General features: G+C 43.0%; 1 protein-coding gene across 2 annotated transcripts in view; it reads left to right on the forward strand.

Moving 5' to 3' along the window:
- Positions 1 to 22,175, forward strand: part of GALNT1 (polypeptide N-acetylgalactosaminyltransferase 1) — a 219,818-nt gene that overhangs the window by 105,271 nt on the left and 92,372 nt on the right. For both annotated transcript variants that reach the window (XM_073587767.1, XM_073587766.1), the window contains exon 4: positions 13,154 to 13,320. In XM_073587767.1, the coding sequence (XP_073443868.1) occupies positions 13,154 to 13,320 (167 nt within the window). The remainder of the gene's footprint in view (positions 1 to 13,153; positions 13,321 to 22,175) is intronic.

A 22,175-nucleotide genomic window follows, 5' to 3' on the forward strand; every position in this document is an offset into this window, starting at 1 on the left:
TTATCAAATGTTGTGCTACCAAGTGTTTTTTTGTACCTTGTACACCACCGGTGTACTGTGAAATATTACCCAGGGTTGTGTGTTGTGTTAACAAGTGTTGTGTTTACCTTTTACACCACTGGTGTAATTTGAATAAAGAAGCAAAAAATAAACATCACAATAAAGTTTTTTGAAAAAAAAGTTTATTTCTGACAATTTGTATTAACTGTATTTTTTTTTTTTAATTTTTTTTCTTAACTTTTTTTGTAACTTTTTTTGGTATTACCTTTTTGGTAACTTTTTTTTGGTATAATATTACCTTTTTTAATTTTTTTTGGTATATTACTTTTTTAATTTTTTTTTGGTATATTACAACAGAAAAATTACAAACTATGATAATGTTGGGTGGAGATAGTATTGGAGGGGGGGTTAACAGGGTTGACCACATCGAGGGGGGGGGTAGGGGACTGGGGAGGGAGTTGGTGAGGACCAGAAGTGGAAGGGGGGTTTAACACATGTGGTTGGGACGGGAGTGGATGGACAGACGAGGTTTGTGGGTACATTGAAGGTGTATGTGGGGGTGGGTATGGCGAGGGCATTGGGGTATAATGCAATGGGGAAGGTAGGTACTGGGAAGAATGGAATGGGGAACTAGAGAAAGGAGAGGGAGTGGTAGGAGGAGGGACGGCTGTGTGATTGATGGTGGTGGAAGGATGGACGGGGGGAGGATGGACTGTGGAAGGATAGACAGGGGGAGGATGGACTGTGGAAGGATAGACAGGGGGAGGATGGACTGTGGAAGGATAGACAGGGGGAGGATGGACTGTGGAAGGATAGACAGGGGGAGGAAGAGATGCTTCAGCAAGCACTTCCACTAGAGCATTCTGACAGGCTTGCATCACACGCATCTGCTGGTGAGTACTTAAACCTTCCATTTGCCGGACAACAGATTGAAAAAAGGTATGTCTCGGTGTCTGGTTTGATTCTAAACTCATCTGTTCCATGTATCTTCTGAGTTCCATGATACTTTGATTGATCATGGTCAACCCAGAAGATAACCGTTGTCCATAAGTGTGGAAACCGTGTTGAACAGTTGAGTTTAGACTCAAACAGTCAGACAAGGTCATCCTTTCCTGACTCCTCAGACGCTGCCGGCCAGAACCAAAAGTTGGTCGAGATGTTGCGGCAGTGTCTGAGGGGTGGGGAACAGGGAACAAGTCGTCACCAGCAGCTTCATGTGATGAAGTCTGCCCTGCTGCTCCAGTGCTGGTGGAGGGGATAGAGGGATCAGACAAGAGGGTAGGTACAGAGGGGTCGGATACCTCGATGTGGTCACCGGGGGCGGTCTCACTAGGGATCACTCCAGAGGGACGCAACTCTGATGCAGACTCCCGAGTGCTGCAGATGGTGCAAAAAAAAAAAAAAGAAGAAAAAAATGTATATTAAAAATATTGATATTTAATTTAAGTCTGCTGAAAAAAAAATTGGTTAAACATTTCTACTACAGGAATTGTTTGGGGAATATTTACCTTCTGCACGCCATTGTAGATCGCAGGAACGCCAGGGCTTGGTAGTTTTTGTACTGGGGTCCCCGGCGTCCTCCCGACGATCCACTCGGGGTCTGAATCTCTTTGTTGTAGTCCCTCTTGAAGCGATCCCGGAGCGACCGCCACTGTGTGATAACCCTGTCACCTGTGAAGCAAAAAAAAAAAAAAAAGGTTTGGTATTCAACACTTCACATGCTGGAAATATAAGTTACTGAAGTTGTAATACTTACGCACAAAATCCCTGGCCCTCGCATTGAGTTCCTCCCAGTTGTCAATAACTGAAGAACAGACTTCATCCCAGAGCCGTCGTGTGGTTGGTTGGTCGGCATGAAGACGGTTTGCCATGTTCCACAGCGGCTCCCGGATTTCCACCTCATGGATGAGGTCATCACTATCAATAATGACACCCTCCTCCTGATGTCTGCGGGGAGCACGCTGTGAAACCTGTGAAGATAAAAAACAAAACAAAAAGCAAAAAATTACATTATATTCAAACACATGATGTTCATTTAAACAATTATCAAAATAGGGTTACTTACCGTTTGCCGACCACCAGAGGCATCACCTTGACGACCCTGGGATGTCCTGGGAGTCACTCTAGTGCGGGCACCGGATTCTGAAGACTGTGGGAAAAAAAAAAAAAATGTTTGGATGGATGCAGTTATGGTGTGCACTGTGATGAATGTTTGTGTTGGGTGTAGCATTATGTATCTGTGTATGTGCTAAACTTACAATCTGCGCACCCCCTCCGTGTGTCTCTCCACCCTGCACGTCTCCTCCTGGAAGCTCCTCTGAATCAGCTTCCTGTTAAAACATAATAGGATAGTGTTTTTAACCACAAAAAAATTATTTTAAATAAAAAATAAACAAAATTTTTTTTACCTCAGCTCGCTGATGATGTGAGGGGGAGCTTTCAGGAGAAGACATTACGGCTTGGGGCAGCTGTGTTGCTTCCTGAACTGATCTGCAAGTATAAACACACTTGTTAAGCTACTATACAAAGTATCATAATAAGCTTTCAGGCTTTTATACTTACAGGGAAAATGTTTGGCTGGCAGTATCTGCTTCGGCCTGGCTGGCAGTCTCTGTTGCGGTCTGGCTGGGCCTCTCTGCTGCAGCCTGGCTGGCAGTCTCTGTTGCGGTCTGGCTGGGCCTCTCTGCTGCAGCCTGGCTGTCTCTCTCTGCTGCTACCCTGCTGGTAGTGCTTGAAGTGATCTGCAAGTATAAAGAGACTTGTTAAGCTACTATACAAAGGATCATAATAAGCTTTCAGGTCTTTATACTTACAGGGAAACTAATGGTTGCCTGTACGCCGCGGTGTGGCTGTTCCTCTCTGCTGCGGTCAGGGTTGTTTCTGCTGCGGTCTGACCGGTCATGTCTGCTGCGTTGATCCCTGCTGCGGTCTGAATCTCTGCTACGGTTGGGCTGGCCGTGTCTGCCGGTATGGTGGCGCTTCATTGTGTGAACTGAAAGAAAATGATATGAAAGTTTAAAAAAAAACAAAAAAAAAAAAAAACCACATTTTGTATGTGTAATTCCCTGAAACTAATTATACGCAATTTTAAGTGTTTGCATGTCTACATTCCCTTATCTCAGAGTGTAACCAGTGATTGAAGGTGTCTAATATTTTGTGTAAACCTACTTTCTTTGTGTTTTGTAACTGAGTGTAACCAGTAATTGAAGGTGTGTAATTGCTGTGTATACCAGTTTGCATTCCCTGAAACTCTCACCGAGAGTGTAACCAGTGATTAAAGGTCTCACCGTGTAATCAGTGATTGAAGGCGTGTAGTGTGTAATTGCTGTGTATACCAGTGTTTGCATTCCCTGAAACTCTCAACAGAGTATGTAACCAGTGATTGAAGGTGTTTAATTTCTGTGTATACCCACTGTGTTTGCATGGTTTTGAATTCCCTGAAACTCAGTTGTGTATACCCATTTTTTCATGGTATGTTGCAATCTCACTTTTAACCACACTTGTATACCAGAACACTTCAATTACCTTTATGGTAACTTAATTTTACCTTTTTTAAAATGATACAAAGTAGATTTTTTCAAAACAATTTATTTTTTTTTTTATTATTTTTTTTTTTCCAAAAAATAGGAGCTACTCTGCTCTTTATTTTAAATACCACAATACATGAAAAATAAAAAAACGCAAACACGCATAACACACAGCCAGGCTACACACTCCAGGTGTCTTGCAGGTGGAAGATTTGCAGCGGAGTTTGAAATTCTATCAGTCAGGCTGGTGTTTGATGTCTGGTTCGGTTTCTTCAGTGTGGCTGTTGCCAGATGTCTGGGCACAAACCACATACAATACCATTTAGGCCGGTTTCACATTTGCACTTTATAGCGCAGCGATGGCCTGCACACGTCCGCCACAAATCCCCACCTACTACTGCACATGAATGCTTGCGATCTGCGCACCCTATCTTTATCATAGGGTGCACAGATGGTGCGCTGGCAGGATTTTACAGTGTGCTGCGCACTTTTGAAGGTGTGCCGTGCGCGCCAAAATGCAACATGCTGCGTTTGGCGCGCAAGGGCACACCTTCAAAAGTGCGCAGCACATGGTAAAATCCTGCCAGCGCACCATCTACGCACCCTATGATAAAGATAGGGTGCGCAGATCGCAAGCATTCATGTGCGGTAGTAGGCGGGGATTTGTGGCGGACGTGTGCAGGCCATCGCTGCGCTATAAAGTGCAAATGTGAAATCGGCCTAAATGGTATTGAATGTGGTGTTATTGGGCACAGACATCTACATTAAAACACCAGCCTGACTGATACAGTCAGGCTGGTGTTTGATGTAGATGTCTGGGCCCAATAACACCACATACAATACCATTTAGGCCGGTTTCACATTTGCACTTTATAGCGCAGCTATTTCCTGCACACGTCCGCCACTAATCCCCACCTACTAGCGCACAAGAACGCTTGCAATCTGCGCACCCCATACTAAAGATAGGGTGTGCAGATCGCAAGCGTCCATGTGTGCTAGTAGGCGGTGATGACCAGATGGGACGGGGATTAGTGGTGGACGTGTGCAGGTTATCCCTGCGCTATAAAGTGCAAATATGAAACCAGCCTTTACACCACACAATCACAGCAAGAAATACAATATTAAAGTTGTATGAAAATAACATGCAGTACACATGCAACAGAAAAAAAAAAATGCAACACACACACACACACACGCTCCAGGGGTCTTGCAGGTGGTAGACTTGCAGCTGTGCAGACAGGTTTTATAGCTCTAGTTGAATCTTCTGTCAGGCAGGCTGGAGTCTGATATCTTGCTTGGAGTATTCAATGTTGCTGGTGCCGGATTGTCTGGGCCCAATTACACCACATACAATACACCACTCAATCGTAGCAATCACAGCATAAAAAATACAATATAATTACAGTTGTATGAAAATAAAAAGCAGTACACATGCAACAGAAAAAAAAAAAAAAAAATGCACACACAGGCCACACACATACACACACACGCTCCAGGGGTCTTGCAGGTGGTAGACTTGCAGATGGGCAGACAGCTTTTATAGCTCTAGTTGAATCTTCTGTCAGGCAGGCTGGAGTCGGATATCTTGCTTGGAGTATTCAGTGTTGCTGGTGCCGGATTGTCTGGGCCCAATTACACCACATACCATACACCACTCAATCGCAGCAATCACAGCATAAAAAATACAATATAATTACAGTTGTATGAAAATAAAATGCAGTACACAAGCAACAGAAAAAAAAAATATAAAAAAAAAAAAAAACAGACATGCAACACTCGCAGACCACACACACACACACACACACACACACACACACACACACACACACACACACACACACACACACACGCTACACACTTGCAGGCCATACACAGAAATGTCATAGGTATACTCACACTTGGTAAAGCTGGTACTGGCAGGCCTCTTGATAGCTGTGGCTGCAGGCTTGGTGGGTGTCTGGCAGGCTGGGTGGTCTGGCAGGCTTGGTGGCTGTCTTGCAGGCTTGGTGGCTGTCTTGCAGGCTTGGTGGCTGTCTTGCAGGCTTGGTGGTGGTCTGGCTGGCTTGCTGTCTGGCTGCTACTGCATGTCTGGGCCCAATTAGCCCATCTTATATAGTTTTGGGACTGTCTGGAAAAGTATCTTTTTTTCTGGGCATGCGCAGTGCGATTTTGCGGATCCTGCCGGCGGATTCCGCAAAATCGCGGATCCGCCGCCCATAGGGCCCCATTCTACCGCATGGCTGATGACGGCGGATCCGCCGTCATCCGCCATTTTGACGGCGAAAAAAAACGTTACATTCTCCGTCCCCCTCAGACAGAATCCGCAAAGAATTTTGCGGATCCGACGAATATCGGACGCAACGGACGACCATCCGTCAAAATCCGCCACTAATGTATCCCAATGGGGAAATTGGCGGATCCGCAACAAGAAAAAGCGGATCCGCCAATTTCAAATTTTGGCGGATTGTGACTGATGGCAAAAAACTGAAGTGTGAAAGAGGCCTTACCTGTACACGATTGGCAGCCATTTAACTGCACGGTTGACCAGTGTACATGCAGCTTTCCTTGTCGATACTGAAGGAGGTTAAGGGTTTATCCAAAAGATTAATAAATAATTCAGCCCAAATAATGTCTGGCCTAACTCCATGACTTGAAATTCGCACTTTTAATATACAATAAAACATGAATTTGGTGATTTTTTCCTAAGTTATGTTCTTAACCACAAATTTAGCAGACTTCTTAAACGATACAACATTAAGGGATCATTTATTGCGTGTCAGACAATGTAAACCAGTCTTTGTGGGATTAGCCTTGATTGTAAACCTTCAAAGTAATCCATCTCACCATGTAAAGTTTATTGGCTCATCAAAGGACATCATGGTGGAGCTGAGCGAGAGTCGTACCACAGGCTCATTACTGGTGCACAGGCCGACAGGATAATGTCTGCACTGTGGAAATCACACAACGGCTGCTCTGATTGAGGATTGCTGCTATTGGGGCCTGTGCTTACTACTTCCAATCATATTTGTGTCTGACAATAAGGAAATGTGAATATTCATCAAGTTTTAGACTGTGTTCAGACTTGTCCTGCAGGCTTCCTTTGTGATGTCCACCAAGTATTCTGATATTTTGGCAGCAAGAAGATCAGTCTACACCACAGTTCTAGCAGCAGGAAATACCGACCATAAGACTTGGATTCCTCAGGGAACAGAACCCTCTCGATCCTCAGAGCTTCATTATACACAAAAGCCATAATGCGTTATTTTAAAGAGGTTGTCACTAGCAGAGCGGCTATTGCAGTGTGGCACATTAAGATATAATGGTAGAAGAAATTTCTACCATTGTGTTTTCTCCAGAGGGCTGTTCTGGATGGGCCAGCAGTAATTTGGGAATGGAGCACAATATAGACACAACCATTAGGCTATGTGCACACGTATGCTGAAAACCAGACTCCTTCCCAGAAAACGCTCGTCCCCAGTCTCATAGAAAATAGCTAGAAATGCGGAATTTTCTGCGAAATTAATGAGCATGCTGCGTTTTTTACCGCGATGCGGAAAAAAACGCATCAATTTGCACACAAAGTGCTGAATTCATTAAAATGAATGGGATGCTTCTTTTAAGCGTTTTATTTGGTAAAAACGGGAAAAAAACGCTTGCGTGTGCACATCCCCTTACAGGACAGTCCGCAAGGTTTGAGTGCGAATAAATTGAGTGCCTGCGTAACATTCCATTTCTTAAGAATCTACCGATAGTTCCCCAAACGTGTGCAAGCGGGAGCTAGCTAGAAAGCCCCTCCTGGTCCCTGGAGTCAGCTGATCTGACTCCTTCACTTTGGCGTTGTGAATAGTGCATTCCGCCTAGTTCTTACGTTATGCTCAAGTTGTAATGACTTCATATTTGGCATCCATCTGTCTGCTGAACCTATAGGAATATATTCTGCATTGTCCTATGTCGGTCCTGTAGGCCTTCATTGTTATTGCATTTCCATCGCATTTATGGCACTATCTTCAAGATTATGCTAAGGTGAAACAATCTGCACTCTTTGAATCTTGCCTTGTGCATACACAATGGTGTGTTCAAGTTTTCTGGTAATGAGAAGTCTGATCTTGAGATCAATACAGATTGGATTGTAATACTATCCTTGTATTAACCACTTGAAGTGCTAGATCCTTTGCTCAGCTCTTTTTATTATATGTGCAGCTTGCATTTTTAAGCACTTGTGATAAGATGCCCTTGAGATGTTTCATGTGTGCGATGTATAAATGATTATAATGAATGGCCCGGAAATCCAGGACGGCTACTGCGTATTATTTTTACATATACAGACATATACATTTTTGTTTAGCCTTCGGCAAGGAGCTTCATCTCTTGCCGGTCACGCAATGTTAAGACATTTGTGTCAGCCATTAATGACAATGATGAATGCCACTCTTGCACAAGCTAGGTAGATAGACTTGATTTGTGGTTCCTGATGTTAACGTACCTAAATATGCTTTACATGATGAAATTCAAAGTTCTGCTACTTTTTCACAGTTGCGTTATTTAAGGTGCCCCACTGTTCAACTATGAGCAGCTGTCCCAGGTCCTGGAGTACCTGTGCTTACTTTCAAATGGATCTTTGAAATGTCATATTGTCTTTTAAAGTATCTTTTATCTAAAAAAAAAGGCAAATTGTCAGCTCAATGACTTGGCAAATTTATGCTACATGTTGAAGTCTATGGAGAGGTGAAGGGGGAGATGGTGGAAAGACCACAGTGAGTGAGAGGCAGCGAGGATCCATGGAGTGGATCCTGAAGGCTTCTGCCATCCTGACTCTTGCTGGTTGACCTCTCAGTCAAGAAGCTTTGGATGAGAACTCTTCACCCCAACCCTCCCTCTTGACTTCTCCTTTTCGTCATTGGGTATCGTGAATTAACTGAAAAGTTAATTTTAAATAAAACCAAGCGTTCCTTAAGAAACCGTTCAGTAAATCTAGGATAATGTGAAGTAGTGTTGAAGCACCAATAGACATCTTTATTCACCAGTGTAAAAAAAAAAGTTTTAATTTTTTTTTATTTGAAACGATATGAAAACCTCCACATTGTCAAACTTTGGAGTGGTGAAAGATGAAAGACTGTTGAGAATTGCAGTAAAAAGTGAAAAAGTCATCACTCGCCCTACTTTGAAGATAAGGCAACCCGTTCTAATTTTCATCTAAAGTTGGACAATTGACAAAAAAGTGCTAGCAGCGTGGCATCAGGTGCAGTGATTTCTACAAAAGAGACATGACTGGCAACGAATGTTTTGCGCTTCTGCTGGTTCATGTACCAGCAGAAGCGCAAACTAAACGCAAAACGTTCGTTGCCAGTCATGTCTCTTTTGTAGAAATCACGGCACCTGATGCCACGCTGCTAGCACTTTTACACTTTATCAATTGTCCAACTTTAGATGAAAATTAAAAAAGGCTGAATTATCTTCAAAGAAGGGTGAGTGCTAACTTTCTCGTTCAAGAAGTCCCTTGTCCGTCACACCCAATGTACAAAGGCCATTTAATGCTTATTTAATCCATACCTTGCTTGTAATTTTTCAGTAGCAAATTGTTTAGAAATCCAGCTTTGGAGCGTCAATCGAAAGTGCAGGGAGTGCACACATCATGGTCTGCTCTACTGCCTGTTTTTCTATTTGCCTGCCACCAAACAGACAGGTCATTTTTCTATGACATGATTCCCCTGCCCGAGATTCTGTGCAGGTGCCATCACTGCCAGGTGTCGTTTCGTTGTCCTCAAAGAGGAACGTGCACAGTAAGCTCCTTATAACCTTGAAAGAGCTGTGTTATGGATCTGTGCATAGACCACCCCAGGCAATACATGCACATAATCTTGAACAGGGGAGGTAGGTCACTGAGATAAGAGTGACCTGTCTGTCAGAGACTAGTAGAAGCAAGGTATGGATTTAACCCCTTCATGACCTTGGGAATTTCAGATTTTTGCTCCCCTTCTTCCCAGACCCAAACTTTTTTTTTTTTTTGGTCAATATGGCCGTGTGTGGGTTTGTTTGGTTTTTTTTTTTGCTAGAAAACGGGGGGGGGAAAAAATCTATAGTGAAATTGCAAAAAAAAAATGCAATTCCAAAATAGTTGTTTTTGTTTCTTACCATGTTCACTAAATGCTAAAACTGACTAGCCATTATGATTCTCCAGGTCATTACTAGTTTGCAGATACCAAACATGTATATGTTCTTTTTTTTAGTAAAGTGGTGAAGAAAAAAAACGCCATTTATCGGCATCTGAGGCTGGGTGAGGGCCCCGGGTTGTCATGCCAAGCCTTCAGCTCCCTGACATCATGCGACGGGGTGCTGATGTGTGGGATTAGTGACGCGCTTCTGGCGCGGCCATATTAAATGATGCTGTCCGAGATTGACAGCGACAGTTATGTTAACAGCCCCAGGTGGATTGTGATTCCATTCACGGCTGTTAGGGGCACATGTCAGCTGGAAAGCATGCGCGCTTAGTGCCGTAACCTGTATTGAGTGCAGGGACATGACCTATGACATATATATACGTCATAGGTCATGAAAGGGCATTAAAGAGCTTTGAACATATGCCTTTAATTAGTGATTTAATATCCTGATGACAGGTTCGCGTTAAAGGACTGTTCCTTTTTTTATCTTCAGGCAGAATTATCTAAATTTAACAAAAAGATGATCTCTGAGCACATAGTATGCATATGAACCCTTGGGTTTACAATAATGTGATTGTGGGACAGGCCGGCAGATTGGTGACACAGATGTACACAGCCCTGCTCTGGGGGTAGTAAAGGCCAAATATTGCAGAGCAGGGGAACAAGCTCACAGGAAGCGCTCAGGAAGTATTCGCATGTGTTCCAGTTTGCAGATATTTCTCCAGACTTCCTCACCACTGACAAGACAAATAAATGTCCCGCATTGTAATCTCGTGCTATATCCCAACATTTGGCATTGTTCATTTCCAGAAGATCTCGATTGCCAATTTTGTAAATGCAATGTACAAAACTAAGCAGCAGAAATGTACTGTGTGTATGGCCTCATGCAATACCCATCGTACCATTTCTTGTTTTCTGATTGCATAGTTCCATATCAGAGACTGGGTTTAGCAGCTATGAAGAGCTTTATGATTGCTACTTTTGTCTTATTGCCTTCATGCGTTACTGAGCCGATACCTATCATATGGAATAACATGCTTTGCCGTACACATAGTAATAGTTGGGGGCCATATTAATCCTGTTCGGTGAGTTTTCTCTACCCTTCTACGCAGCAGTTTACTTTATTAGTCAATGTACAATCCACCCTGAGATTCTGGAAAAGACGTAAAACCTACAATGATTAAGATCTGCTAAATAAACTCATGCACTAATTTCTTATTGATTTTACTGGTAGCCATCATATTCTGACATTATCGTCACTGTCCCCTAGGGTATGTTCCCACGGTCAAGAACTGGCAGCGCTTTGGACGCAGCACATGTCGGCTCCTTCCAAAGTTCTGCCGGCTTTTGAATGCAGTTAATTCTACCTTTGTTCAATGAATGAGCGTCTCCACAAGATAAATTGACATGCTGTGGTCTGGAAAGACGCGCGACATGTCTGTTTAAGCAGGGATGCCGGACGCATCCTTGCATGCATAGTGGAGATGGGATTTCATTAAAACCCATCAACTATGCTGCAACATCTGGCCGCTGCGGGTTGGACGCAGCGGATGTACGTAGCGTCCAACTCGCAGCGTTTACTGAACGTGGGAACGTACCCTTAGAGGCTCACAATCTAAGTTCCCTATCAATATATCTTTGGAGTGTGGGAAGAAACAGGAGAACCCGGAGGAAACCCACGCATACATGGGGAGAACATACAAACTTCTTAGAGATGTTGTCAAATCTTGTAGTGAAATAACTTGCTTAATATGTCCTTTACAGTGTAATAAAAAATGACTACTTTGGGATTTTTATTGCAGTTTCTTATGTAATCTGATGTGTGTCAGGAGCGATGTGAGCATTCATCTTGACAGTACATGGCCTATTTAATGTCATTAGTATTCATGAGTACATACCCGGAAAATGGATAGTGGCAAGGCCATAAAGTTATGCACCGGAGATTTTCCAATCAGGAGGTAGATTTTGCTCTTTTAAATGTCTTCTCTTCTGGAGCCCCAACGTTTACTTGCCCTCTTCATAGTACTAAGGGTAAAAGCTGTGCTATGGGAATAGTCTAGTATAGAATTTCATCTACTGCCCCTAGTTGCTCTTCAGTAACGGAGCATGCTGTTTGAGGACTTTCCTATGATGAGGGCTACTTGTGCTGCGTGACATGAAGATCTGATTGTCCTCTAATGATGGTCAACGTGGCTACGTTTTGGCACACACTCTTGCCTTCTGAATTTTTGGTCAACTGTTTAATCGCTTGTATTTGGTGGTTTTGTTTTCTTTAACAGGTTGTTGCCCCTCCAAAATAGTAGCGTGACAGCAAGTCACAGACCACCTCAATTTTTTTTGTAGCCGGTGTCTGATATTTGGTGTTTTAAAACCATATTCACCACGTAGCCCTTGCTTTTCCGCTCAGGAGATTCTAATAGAACATTTAAGAAGTTATTGGCCAGATAATCCTTTTAATTTACTTTTGGTTTCTTTAAAAAAAAGAGCTCCCATCTGCATATCTATTTTATTATATTTGTATATATATTCATGTAATGTAATGTGGTGTGTGTGTGTTTTAAAATACTTGCCTGCCACTGCTCTCTCCGGGATCCAGCTCCATTCTGCTCCTCCTTTCAGTGACGTCACCTCTCTGCAGTCTCTACCAGGTCATGCTGTGCTCTGCATGACCCCCGTAAGTGGCTTTTACAGTGTAAGGGTACCGTTACACTAAGCGATGCACCAGCCATCCCGACAACGGTATGGATCGCTGGTGCATCGCTAAGTGGTCGCTAGTGAGCTGCCACACAGGCAAATCTCACCAGCGACATAGCAGCGGTCGGGGATCGCTACTTACCTGTCAGACGAGGCGATCCTGACGTCCTCCCGCCCGCATCCACGCGTCACTCGTTGGCGCCACAGGAAGCGCCGGATGAGAAATGGTCCAGGACGTTCTCACGCTATCAGCGATAATCAGCAGGGGAGCCGGTCGGAGGTAAGTATCACACATAGCGATATCGCTAGCAATATCGCTGCTACATCACAAAGCCAGTGACGTTACAGCGATATTGCTAGCGATCTCGCTATGTGTAACGGGGGCTTAAGTCTATGGAGCGTCAGAACAAGGCCCACACATAGTGAGCCAGATAATTTTAATTGTGGTTATGTCACTGAGAAGAGGAGCAGAACGGCGCTGGATCCTGGAGAAGGTAGTGGTGAGTGTGTGTATACACTCTCGCTACCTTACAGGTACACACACAGACTTTTAATAAAGAAAAGTTATAGATGGGAGTGTCCTTAAATATTTGCTTGAAAATTAGTATATGTACATGTGCGCTGTTGATTCAGGCCTTCTAGTGTGTGATTCACAGCTAACGGGGTCCTTGAGCAATGGAGATTCTTCCTGGAAATTGTTGTTCACAGTATGTTTTTTTTTTTTTAAATAGATTATGAAATCATTTATTATATTAATGTTGTTTTTCTCTCCAGGTGTAAAACAAAAGTCTATCCGGATAATTTACCAACCACAAGTGTTGTGATAGTGTTTCACAATGAAGCCTGGACGACCTTACTGAGAACTGTGCACAGTGTTATGAATAGGTCACCACGACACCTTCTTGAGGAGATTGTTCTCGTGGACGACGCCAGCGAGAGAGGTTTGTGTCAGAAAAGGCATCTTTTTATCAGTTTGATGGTGATGATTATGGTGATGGCAAATTTCAATAGTTTTATTTAGGTTTATTTTTGTACAATAAATACTATTTAGCAAAAATCTTGTTTTTGTGTTGCCATACTCTGAGAGCCGTTATTTTTTGTTGGCAAAAAAGAGGAAATTTTCAGCTTAATGACAAATAGAATAATTAAATTCCTTTTTGTTATCCACTAAACTGTGTTCCAAATTATTATGCAAAAAGAGTTTAGGAGTGATAAGGTTAGAATTTTTTTGTTTGTCATTTAAACTCATTGATGGTGATGTGTGTCAGGGATCTTTATATCACTGAAAGCAATTGCAGATATCTGTGCAAATTAGTTTGGCAGGTGTGTCCAAAAAAAGATGTGTCGGCTGCTGAGAAGCAACAAATTGTGGAGTATTTAGGTCAAGGCATGACTACAATCAACATTGCCAAGACACTTCATCGTGATCATCGCCCAATCAAGAAGTATGTAGCTGATTCCCAGCACACACGTGTGCGTGCTGATAAGGAAAAATTGAGGACTCTTTCCAACAGGCAATTGTGTCAGGTTAAAACAGCAGCTGCAAAAATGCCTTGTCATAGCAGCAGACAAGTTTTTGAAGCTGCTGGTGCCTCCAACGTCCCCCGAACAACAAGATGCAGGGTCCTTCATAGGTTTGCAGCTGTGCGTAAGCCATCCTGTCGACCACCTCTATCCACTGCACACAAGCAGAAACGGCTCCAGTGGGCCAAATGATACATGAAGACTGACTTCCAAACTGTTTTGTTCACCAATGAGTGCCGTGCAACGCTCGATGGTCCAGATGGATAGAGTGGAGGATGGCTAGTTGATGGACACCCCATGAAAACACGGCTAAGGCGCCAACAAGGAGGAGGTAGAGTAATGTTTTGGGCTGGAATCATGGGGAGAGAGATTGTCGGCCCCTTTAGGATCCCTGAAGGGGTAAAGATGAACTCCATAATCTCTGTGGAGTTTCTAAAACAGCACTTCCTGTCATGGTTCAAGAGGAAGAACCGTGCTTTCAACAGCAAGATCATTTTCATGCATGATAATGCACCATCTCATGCTGCAAATAACACATCTGCATTGTGGCTGCTATGGGCATAAAAGAGGACAAACTTATGGTGTGGCCACCATCTTCCCCTGACCTCAACCCCATTGAGAACCTCTGGAGCATCATCAAAAGGAGTGTCTATGATGGCGGGAGGCAGTTCGCATCTAAACAACAGCTCTGGGAGGGTATTCTGTTCACATGCAAAACAATTGAAGCACAAACCATCCAAAAACTGACAAATTCAATGGACGAGAGAGTTCAGAAGCTTCTTTCGAACAAGGGGTCCTATGTGCAAATGTAACATCACCTAGAATAAAGTGTTGACTTGAAAACTGTTTGATTTCATTTTGTAATAAGCTGATAATGCTTATAATTTCACAACTGACCATTTTTTTGTTCAAAATAAAAATAAAAAGGTTGAAAACTCTGCTGTGCATAATAATTTGGAACATGCATTTTGAGTTTCTTATTTTTAAAAATATACTGTTTTCATAGGCAGTTTGTGCAAAAACATTGCAATTATACCGGGTGAGTCATAAAGGACGGACGTTTTTAAACTAATCATAAAATCGTTAAATATTTATTAAATATAAATGTATTCACAGATTTGGTTACGTATACTAATAGCATTTGACAAATTCAAGTGTGGAAAACAACATCTGCCATGTGGTGGCCATTATCAGTGATGCATTTCCAAAGGCGTTTTTGGAAGTTGGCATCAACACGTTCCAACACAACTCTGTCGATTTGGGCAACTTCCACTCGAATAGCTTCCTTCAGTTCTTGTAATGATCGAGGCTTAAGCTTGTATACACGTGATTTGAGGTGACCCCATAAGTAATAATCGCACATGGACAGGTCTGGGGACCTAGGAGGCCAATTAATATCGCCAAACCTGGAAATGATGCGACCAGGGAAGAGAGGGCGAAGAACGTTCATTGTTGCTCCGGCTGTGTGGGCCGTTGCCCCATCTTGTTGAAACCACACACTAGAGATGGGGATATGTTGCCGTCGTAACTCAGGAACAAAGAAGTTATTTATCATGGCGATATAACGTTGTGAGTTCACGGTAACAGTATTGCCATTATCGCCTTCGAAAAAGTACGGACCGATCACGCCATATTTGCCCATAGCGCACCACACCGTTACCTTAGGGCTGTGCAGCGGTACGTGCCGTTCGTGGAGCCCCCGGTGGTCGTTTGTTCATTAGTGTACCTCGTGTACGGAGTGCTTCAACCCAACGTAGGATAGTGTTACGAGCGGGAACAGCTTGATTTCTGTGAATATTGAAATGACGCCGAAACTCACGCTGAACGGCTGTGATACACTCATTATTCTTGACAAAACTGTCGTACGCAAAAACGCGATGTTCTATCGTCCACGGCACCATAGCTTAAACTGAAACTAAAATAAAAACAATGCTTTCACCTCACAAACATAACCCCGCCTCCCGCACATCTCTACCTCCACCTGGTGGTGAGTTATAGCCACTTCAAATACATCCGTCCTTTATGACTCACCCGGTACTAGAATATTAGATGACTGGAAAATAACAATGACTGCAATTCATATAGGTAATTTAGAGAAAATATGAGGAAATATTTTTTGCATAATTTGGAACACAGTGTAGAAACTGAAGTTTCCAATGACCTGTGCAAAATCCGATGCATTTCTGGGGGTGTAGAACGCCCGTAAAGGGAACCTTTCATGTCTGTTTTGTGTTTTAAGCTGCCTCCAGTGTGATCTTAGTGATCCATGCTCCATGATGCATTCTGCTAATGATATAAAGTGGCTCAATGTGGACGAATCTGAACTAATTTTTCCTTCATCTCACGTATCTTCCCTACCTGATCTATCTATCACAATAAATGACATCACACTTTCCCCTGTCCCTGAAATCCGCTGCCTCGGAGTAACCATGGACTTTTCCCTGTCCTTCAAACTGCATATCCAAGTTCTCGCCACCTCCTGTCGCCTCCAGCTCAAAAATATTTCCAGAATCCGTTCTTTCCTCAACCCTCACATTACCAAAATGCTTGTGCATGCCATAATCATCTCCCACCTCGACTACTGCAACAACCTCCTCTGTGGCCTACCTTCTAACACTCTCGCACCCCTCCAGTCCTTCCTCAACTCTGCTGCCCGACTAATTTATCTCTCTCTCCTCGCTACACTCCTGCTTCCCCTCTGTGCAAATCCCTGCACTGGCTCCCAATTTCCCAGCGTATCCAGTTTAAACTGCTAAGGCTGGTTTCACATTAGTGTTTTTTTGCGCAGCGCATCATGCACGTCCATGCGCATGCGTCATGCGCACCTATGCTTAACATGGGGGGCACATGGTCTTGCGTTTGCAAGCGTTCGTATGCGTTTTCGTGCGCATACATTTTTTAAGGTGTGCGCCTAGGCGCGCCAGACGCAACCTGTTGCATTTTTGGGTCCGTCCAACGGCGTAAAAGAAAAAAACCGCTTGCACACGGAATGCGACAAAATAATGCATTACAGTCTATGGGAACGCAGGCGTGCGCATGGACATGCGCACGCCTGCGTTAAAAAACGCATGCGTTTTATGAGTTAATATGGCTAGAAACCAGTTAAAATGCATGCGCCTAAAAAACGCAAACGCATGCAAAACGCATGATGCGTTTTTCCATGCATTTCTATTGCGCACGAAGCGCTGCGCTAAAAAACGCTAATGTGAAAGTAGCCTAACACTGACCTGCGAAGCCATCCATAACCTTTCTCCTCCGTATATCTCCGAACTAATCTCCCAATATCTTCCCACACGTAATCTCCGGTCCTCCCAAGACCTCCTTCTCTCCTCCACACTTATTCGCTCCTCACCCAATCGCCTCCAAGACTTCTCCCGAATATCCCCCATCCTCTGTAATTCTGTGCCCCATCACGTCGGGTTAATCAACACATTTGGATTCTTCAGACGGAGCCTGAAAACCCACCTCTTCAGGAAAGCTTACAGCCTGTAATGACCACATGGCCACCTCAAAATCATCGGAGCTACTGCAACCCCCAACCTACTGTCTCCTTCCCCATAATCCTGTAGAATGTAAGCCCGCAATGGCAGAGTCCTCTCCCCTCTGTACCAGTCTGTTATTGATAGTTTGTTTACTGTAAGTGATAATTGAATTTTGTTGTCGCCCCTTCTCATGTGCACCACCATGGAATCAATAATCAAATCAAATCAAATTTATTATCGCCAAGTACATATTACATATATACAAGGAATTCTTTGTGGCAAAGAGGCAACATAATATATAACAACAGATACAACAAGTAACATCTAACAAGACAGATACAGTATATAGTCTACACATGACGATTTAATTGTTGAACAGAGAGTGGATAGAAGCTGTTCATATGGCGGTTGGTGCTGCATTTGGGGACTCTGAAGCGACGTCCTGAAGGGAGTAGTTGGAATGAGGAGTGTCCCGGGTGAGAGGGATCGGATGAAATTTTCAATGCGTGGGATCGAATACTCTTATCATAAAGATCCTGGATTTTAGGCAGGGGGGAACCTATAATTCTCTCTGCTGTTCTGAAAGTCCTTTGTAAGCGGAGTTTGTCATGCGCAGTGGCTCCCCCATACCAGACTATCAGAGAGGAACAAATCACAGATCTGATGACAGCATTAAAGAATAAGATCAGCAGATTCTTAGACAAACCATATCTTTTCAGCTGACGCAGGAAGAACATCCTCTGTTGTGCTTTTCTTATAACAGCATCCACGTTTTTCCCCCATTTAAGATCATGAGAGATGATAACACCAAGGAATTTGGTCTCTGTGACCCTAAGAACCACTTCGTCATGGATGTAGATTGGAAGTATCTCATGTTGATCTTTCCTAAAATCCACAACCATCTCAGCAGTTTTTTTAGTGTTGAGTACAAGATTATTGGCTTTACACCAGTCACATATTCTTTCCACCTCACTCCGATACAAGTCTTCAGCATTTCCCCTGATGAGACCAATCAGTGTCATATCATCGGCAAATTTCAAGATTTTTACTGAGTCTGCTGAAGAGATGCAATCATTCGTATAGAGAGAAAACAGTAACGGGGACAAAACACACCCCTGAGGTGCCCCGATGTTTGTGACCAAGGTGTCCGAAGTGAATGGTCCAACTTTTACACTCTGTATCCTGGCTGTCAGGAAGTTTTAAATCCACAAGCATAAGTTAAGAGGGACTCCAAGAGCTACCATTTTCTTATGAAGTAAATTCGGATCAAAGGTATTGAACGCTGAGCTAAAGTCCATGAAAAGAATCCGGACATATGAGTGCAGTTCATCTGTATGATCCAAAATGTACTTCAGTGCCAGATTGACAGTGTCGTTTGCCGAACGATTCTCCTTATAGGCAAACTGAAGCGGGTCCCATAGCTTCTGCGTGAATTTTATCAGGTGGGACATCATAATTCTTTCGAAGACTTTCATAGCTACAGATGTGAGTGCTACTGGTCTATAGTCGTTCAACTCAGAGGATCCCACTTTCTTGGGGACAGGGATAATTGTGGAACTTTTCCAACACTGAGGTACAACGCACTCTTTCAGTGACACATTGTATATATTTGTCAGTATAGGGGCAAGCTGGGTAGCACATACTTTCAGACACATTGGTGATACACCATCAGGGCCAGGTGCCTTTTTGACCTTAAGTCCCTTTAGGATGCGTATCACCTCTGCCTCGGAGATCACTACTTGGGTGTTGCACAATGAATGATCTTTATATGAACATACTGAGGAGCTTAGAGATGAATAGCCACTGTGTGTAGAGCTTGCCTCAAATCTGCAGTAGAATTCATTTAATTCTGCTGCCAGACTTCTGCTGGGGTTCACTATAGTGGGGTGGCTTTTATAATTGGTGACCTCTCTAAAGGCCCTTTTACATTTAGCAATGCACCAGCGATCCGACCCGGTCAGGATCGCTGGTGCATCGCTAAATGATCGCTAGTGAGCTTTCATACAGAAAGATCTCACAGCGATGCAGCAGCAACGCAGCGCACGATACTTACCATTCACACACAGCGATCCTGACGTCCTCCCGCCCGCGTCCACACGTCGCTCGCCGTCACAGCAGGAAGTCTCAGCAGGAAGCGCCCGACGAGAAATGGAGCTGGACATTCTCGCGCGATCAGCGATGAGCAGCGGGGGAGCCGGTCGCTGGTAAGTATCACACATAGCGATATCGCTAGCAATATCGCTATAACGTCACAAAACCAGTGACGTTTTAGCGATATTGCTAGCGATATCGCTTAGTGTAAAACCCCCTTTAATCCTCTCCATGCAGATCTATTATCTTTTGATGAGAACCTTTCCTCCAGAATCTTTGCATAATGATAATATAAAGTGTTTTTGCACAAATATACTGGGAGCTTTTCTTTGAGAAAACCCTGTTAGTGATGCACATTGCATTACTAACAACACACTGGGGGGCAGCTTATAACACAAAAAGGACACGACTGGTTCCCAATAATCATAGTGCATCCCAAGGGAACATGAGAGCATTCTTTATACCAATAAGAACCAGTCCTGTGGAAGAACATAGCAATATTGTGATAATATATGCAAAGAAAAAACGCAATGCAAATCGTGCATGCAATCCGAAATAAATCTGGGAACGCTCCGTTAATATGCACACACGTTGCATCGTCTGCTTGCACACTTGGAAAAGTTTTTTGTGAGAGCCAAGTAAGTTAGCAGGTTGTCCACTGCAGAGGTGGGGGATGTTTTTTCTCAGCGGAGCTGTATGAAGGCTTATTTTTTTGTTTGTCTTTCTGTAGTTTTCATTCATACCATTTTGTGGAACATGTGACTGATCGCTTTTATTATTCTTTGGAGGCAAAATAAACCAAAAAAACTCCTACTGCTCTATTTTTTTTTTTATTGATAAAAAAGGTGCCAAAGATGACGCGTCAGCAAAGTGTTATGTTAAAAACTCAGTGGGTACGCTGGCATTTCAGTGACCATGGGCACATACCCCCTACATGGTTTACCGATAGGGTTAATTTGCTTTTTTTATTTTGAATTTTAACAAATCGGACTTTTACAAACATGGTAATACCAAATACGTATACTTTCGGACGTTTCATTTATTTGTGACGAGGAGGAAAAAAGATGTGATCCAGATTTTATTTTATGCTAAAAAAAAAAGTTTAGCAACCCATTGGCTCCCCACAATGGCGTCACTATGGCCGGATCGCAGTGCTTATATGCTGCTGTCTGTTAAAGGCCGACATCTGCCCTGTGTGGAGTGTGCTCAGCTCTGACATGGTGTAGCCGTACGTCGTGGAGCGCTTAGGGGTTATACACTGTTCTCCATTTTGCATGTTTTTAATCTGTAATGATCTTGACAATGCCAAATGTATTTGTTTTTCGGGGATGTTGTATGACTGCCTGTTTTCCCAGGTGTAATTTTTACTGGTATCATTGCTTTTTCATACTACTTTCAATTATTAAATTCTTTTTCATTATGGAGTATGAACAGGAAAAAATGCATCTGGAATTAGTTTTTAATCTTATTTTTACGGAGATCACCATGCAGTATAATGCCGGTGACCTTAGTGAAGTATTACTGTTGGGGAGGGTGGGAGTGTGGTCACTGTCACAGTTCCTGACCTCAGTGGGCGTTTTATAGGGGTCAGCACTGTGGGCATCTCCTCTATCCTACCAATGGGTACTGCCTTTTTACAATTGGACAGCCTTGCAGCGGGATGGAAGTACATGATCCTGAGAGCTGGACAGAATGAAAACACTTTAGGTGCCAATAATTTCTGTGCCCTGTATATCCCTAACGGAGTTTTTATGTACATTCCTACTTCTTTGTGCAGGAATGTATAGTTTATAAGGCTAAACTCATTGAAAGGTCCACTTTTATGAAGCTTGGTATGCTTTAAAAATGGAAAAAATTGCTTTCAACAACTTTTCTAGTAGTTGGTGCACAAATTTTTTGACTGCATTTTGTCAGAATATAACCTAATAAGAATTAGGCTGTATGTCATGGCTGATGAGCATAAATACACATAAGACCATCTACAAGACCTTTCTCATTCTTCACCTGCAAGAAATGCGATACCCAGGATAGTCAGATGAAGGGCTCATTCAGACAAGCCTATGTTACATTCGAGTGCGGAGTAAACCTCTGACAGCACGCTGACCAATGTAATGAAATAGGGTTTTATCACGCTGACAGTCCGTGTGAAAAAAATTACACCATACACTAGTCACTTGCATATTTCAGATGAAACCTTACTTCAAATCTATAAGTGCGCAAAAGAATCGGATACCGTACAGAGCATCTATATTGCACCCAATTTTTACATAGACAGTTGTGTGAGTGTATTTGCCCCTTCCTGATTTCCTATTCTTCTGCATGTTTCTCACACTTAAATGTTTCAGATCACCAAACAAATTGAAATATTAGACAAAGATAACACAGGTAAATGCAAAATGGAGATTTTAAATGAAGGTGTTTATTAAAGGAAAAAGAAATGTGATTGTCCCCTTAACGTAATAATTGAGTGGGCCACCCTTAATCTCAAATGCTTGATAGCCGTTGTTGCTGCTAACTGGCAGTGAGTCTTTTACAATGCTCTGGAGGAATTTTAACCCACTCATCTTTGCAGAATTGTTGTAATTCATACACGTTGGAGGGTTTCCGAGCATTAACTGCCTTTTTAAAGGGATCCTGTCAGCAGGATTGTGCACAGTAAACTACAGACAGTGTCAGGGGGGCGCCATTATACTGATTAA

The sequence above is a fragment of the Dendrobates tinctorius genome, unplaced genomic scaffold, assembly GCF_039654945.1.
Source record: "Dendrobates tinctorius isolate UK_male_01 unplaced genomic scaffold, ASM3965494v1 ptg000102l, whole genome shotgun sequence".
In the NCBI taxonomy this organism is placed as follows: Eukaryota; Metazoa; Chordata; class Amphibia; order Anura; family Dendrobatidae; genus Dendrobates; species Dendrobates tinctorius.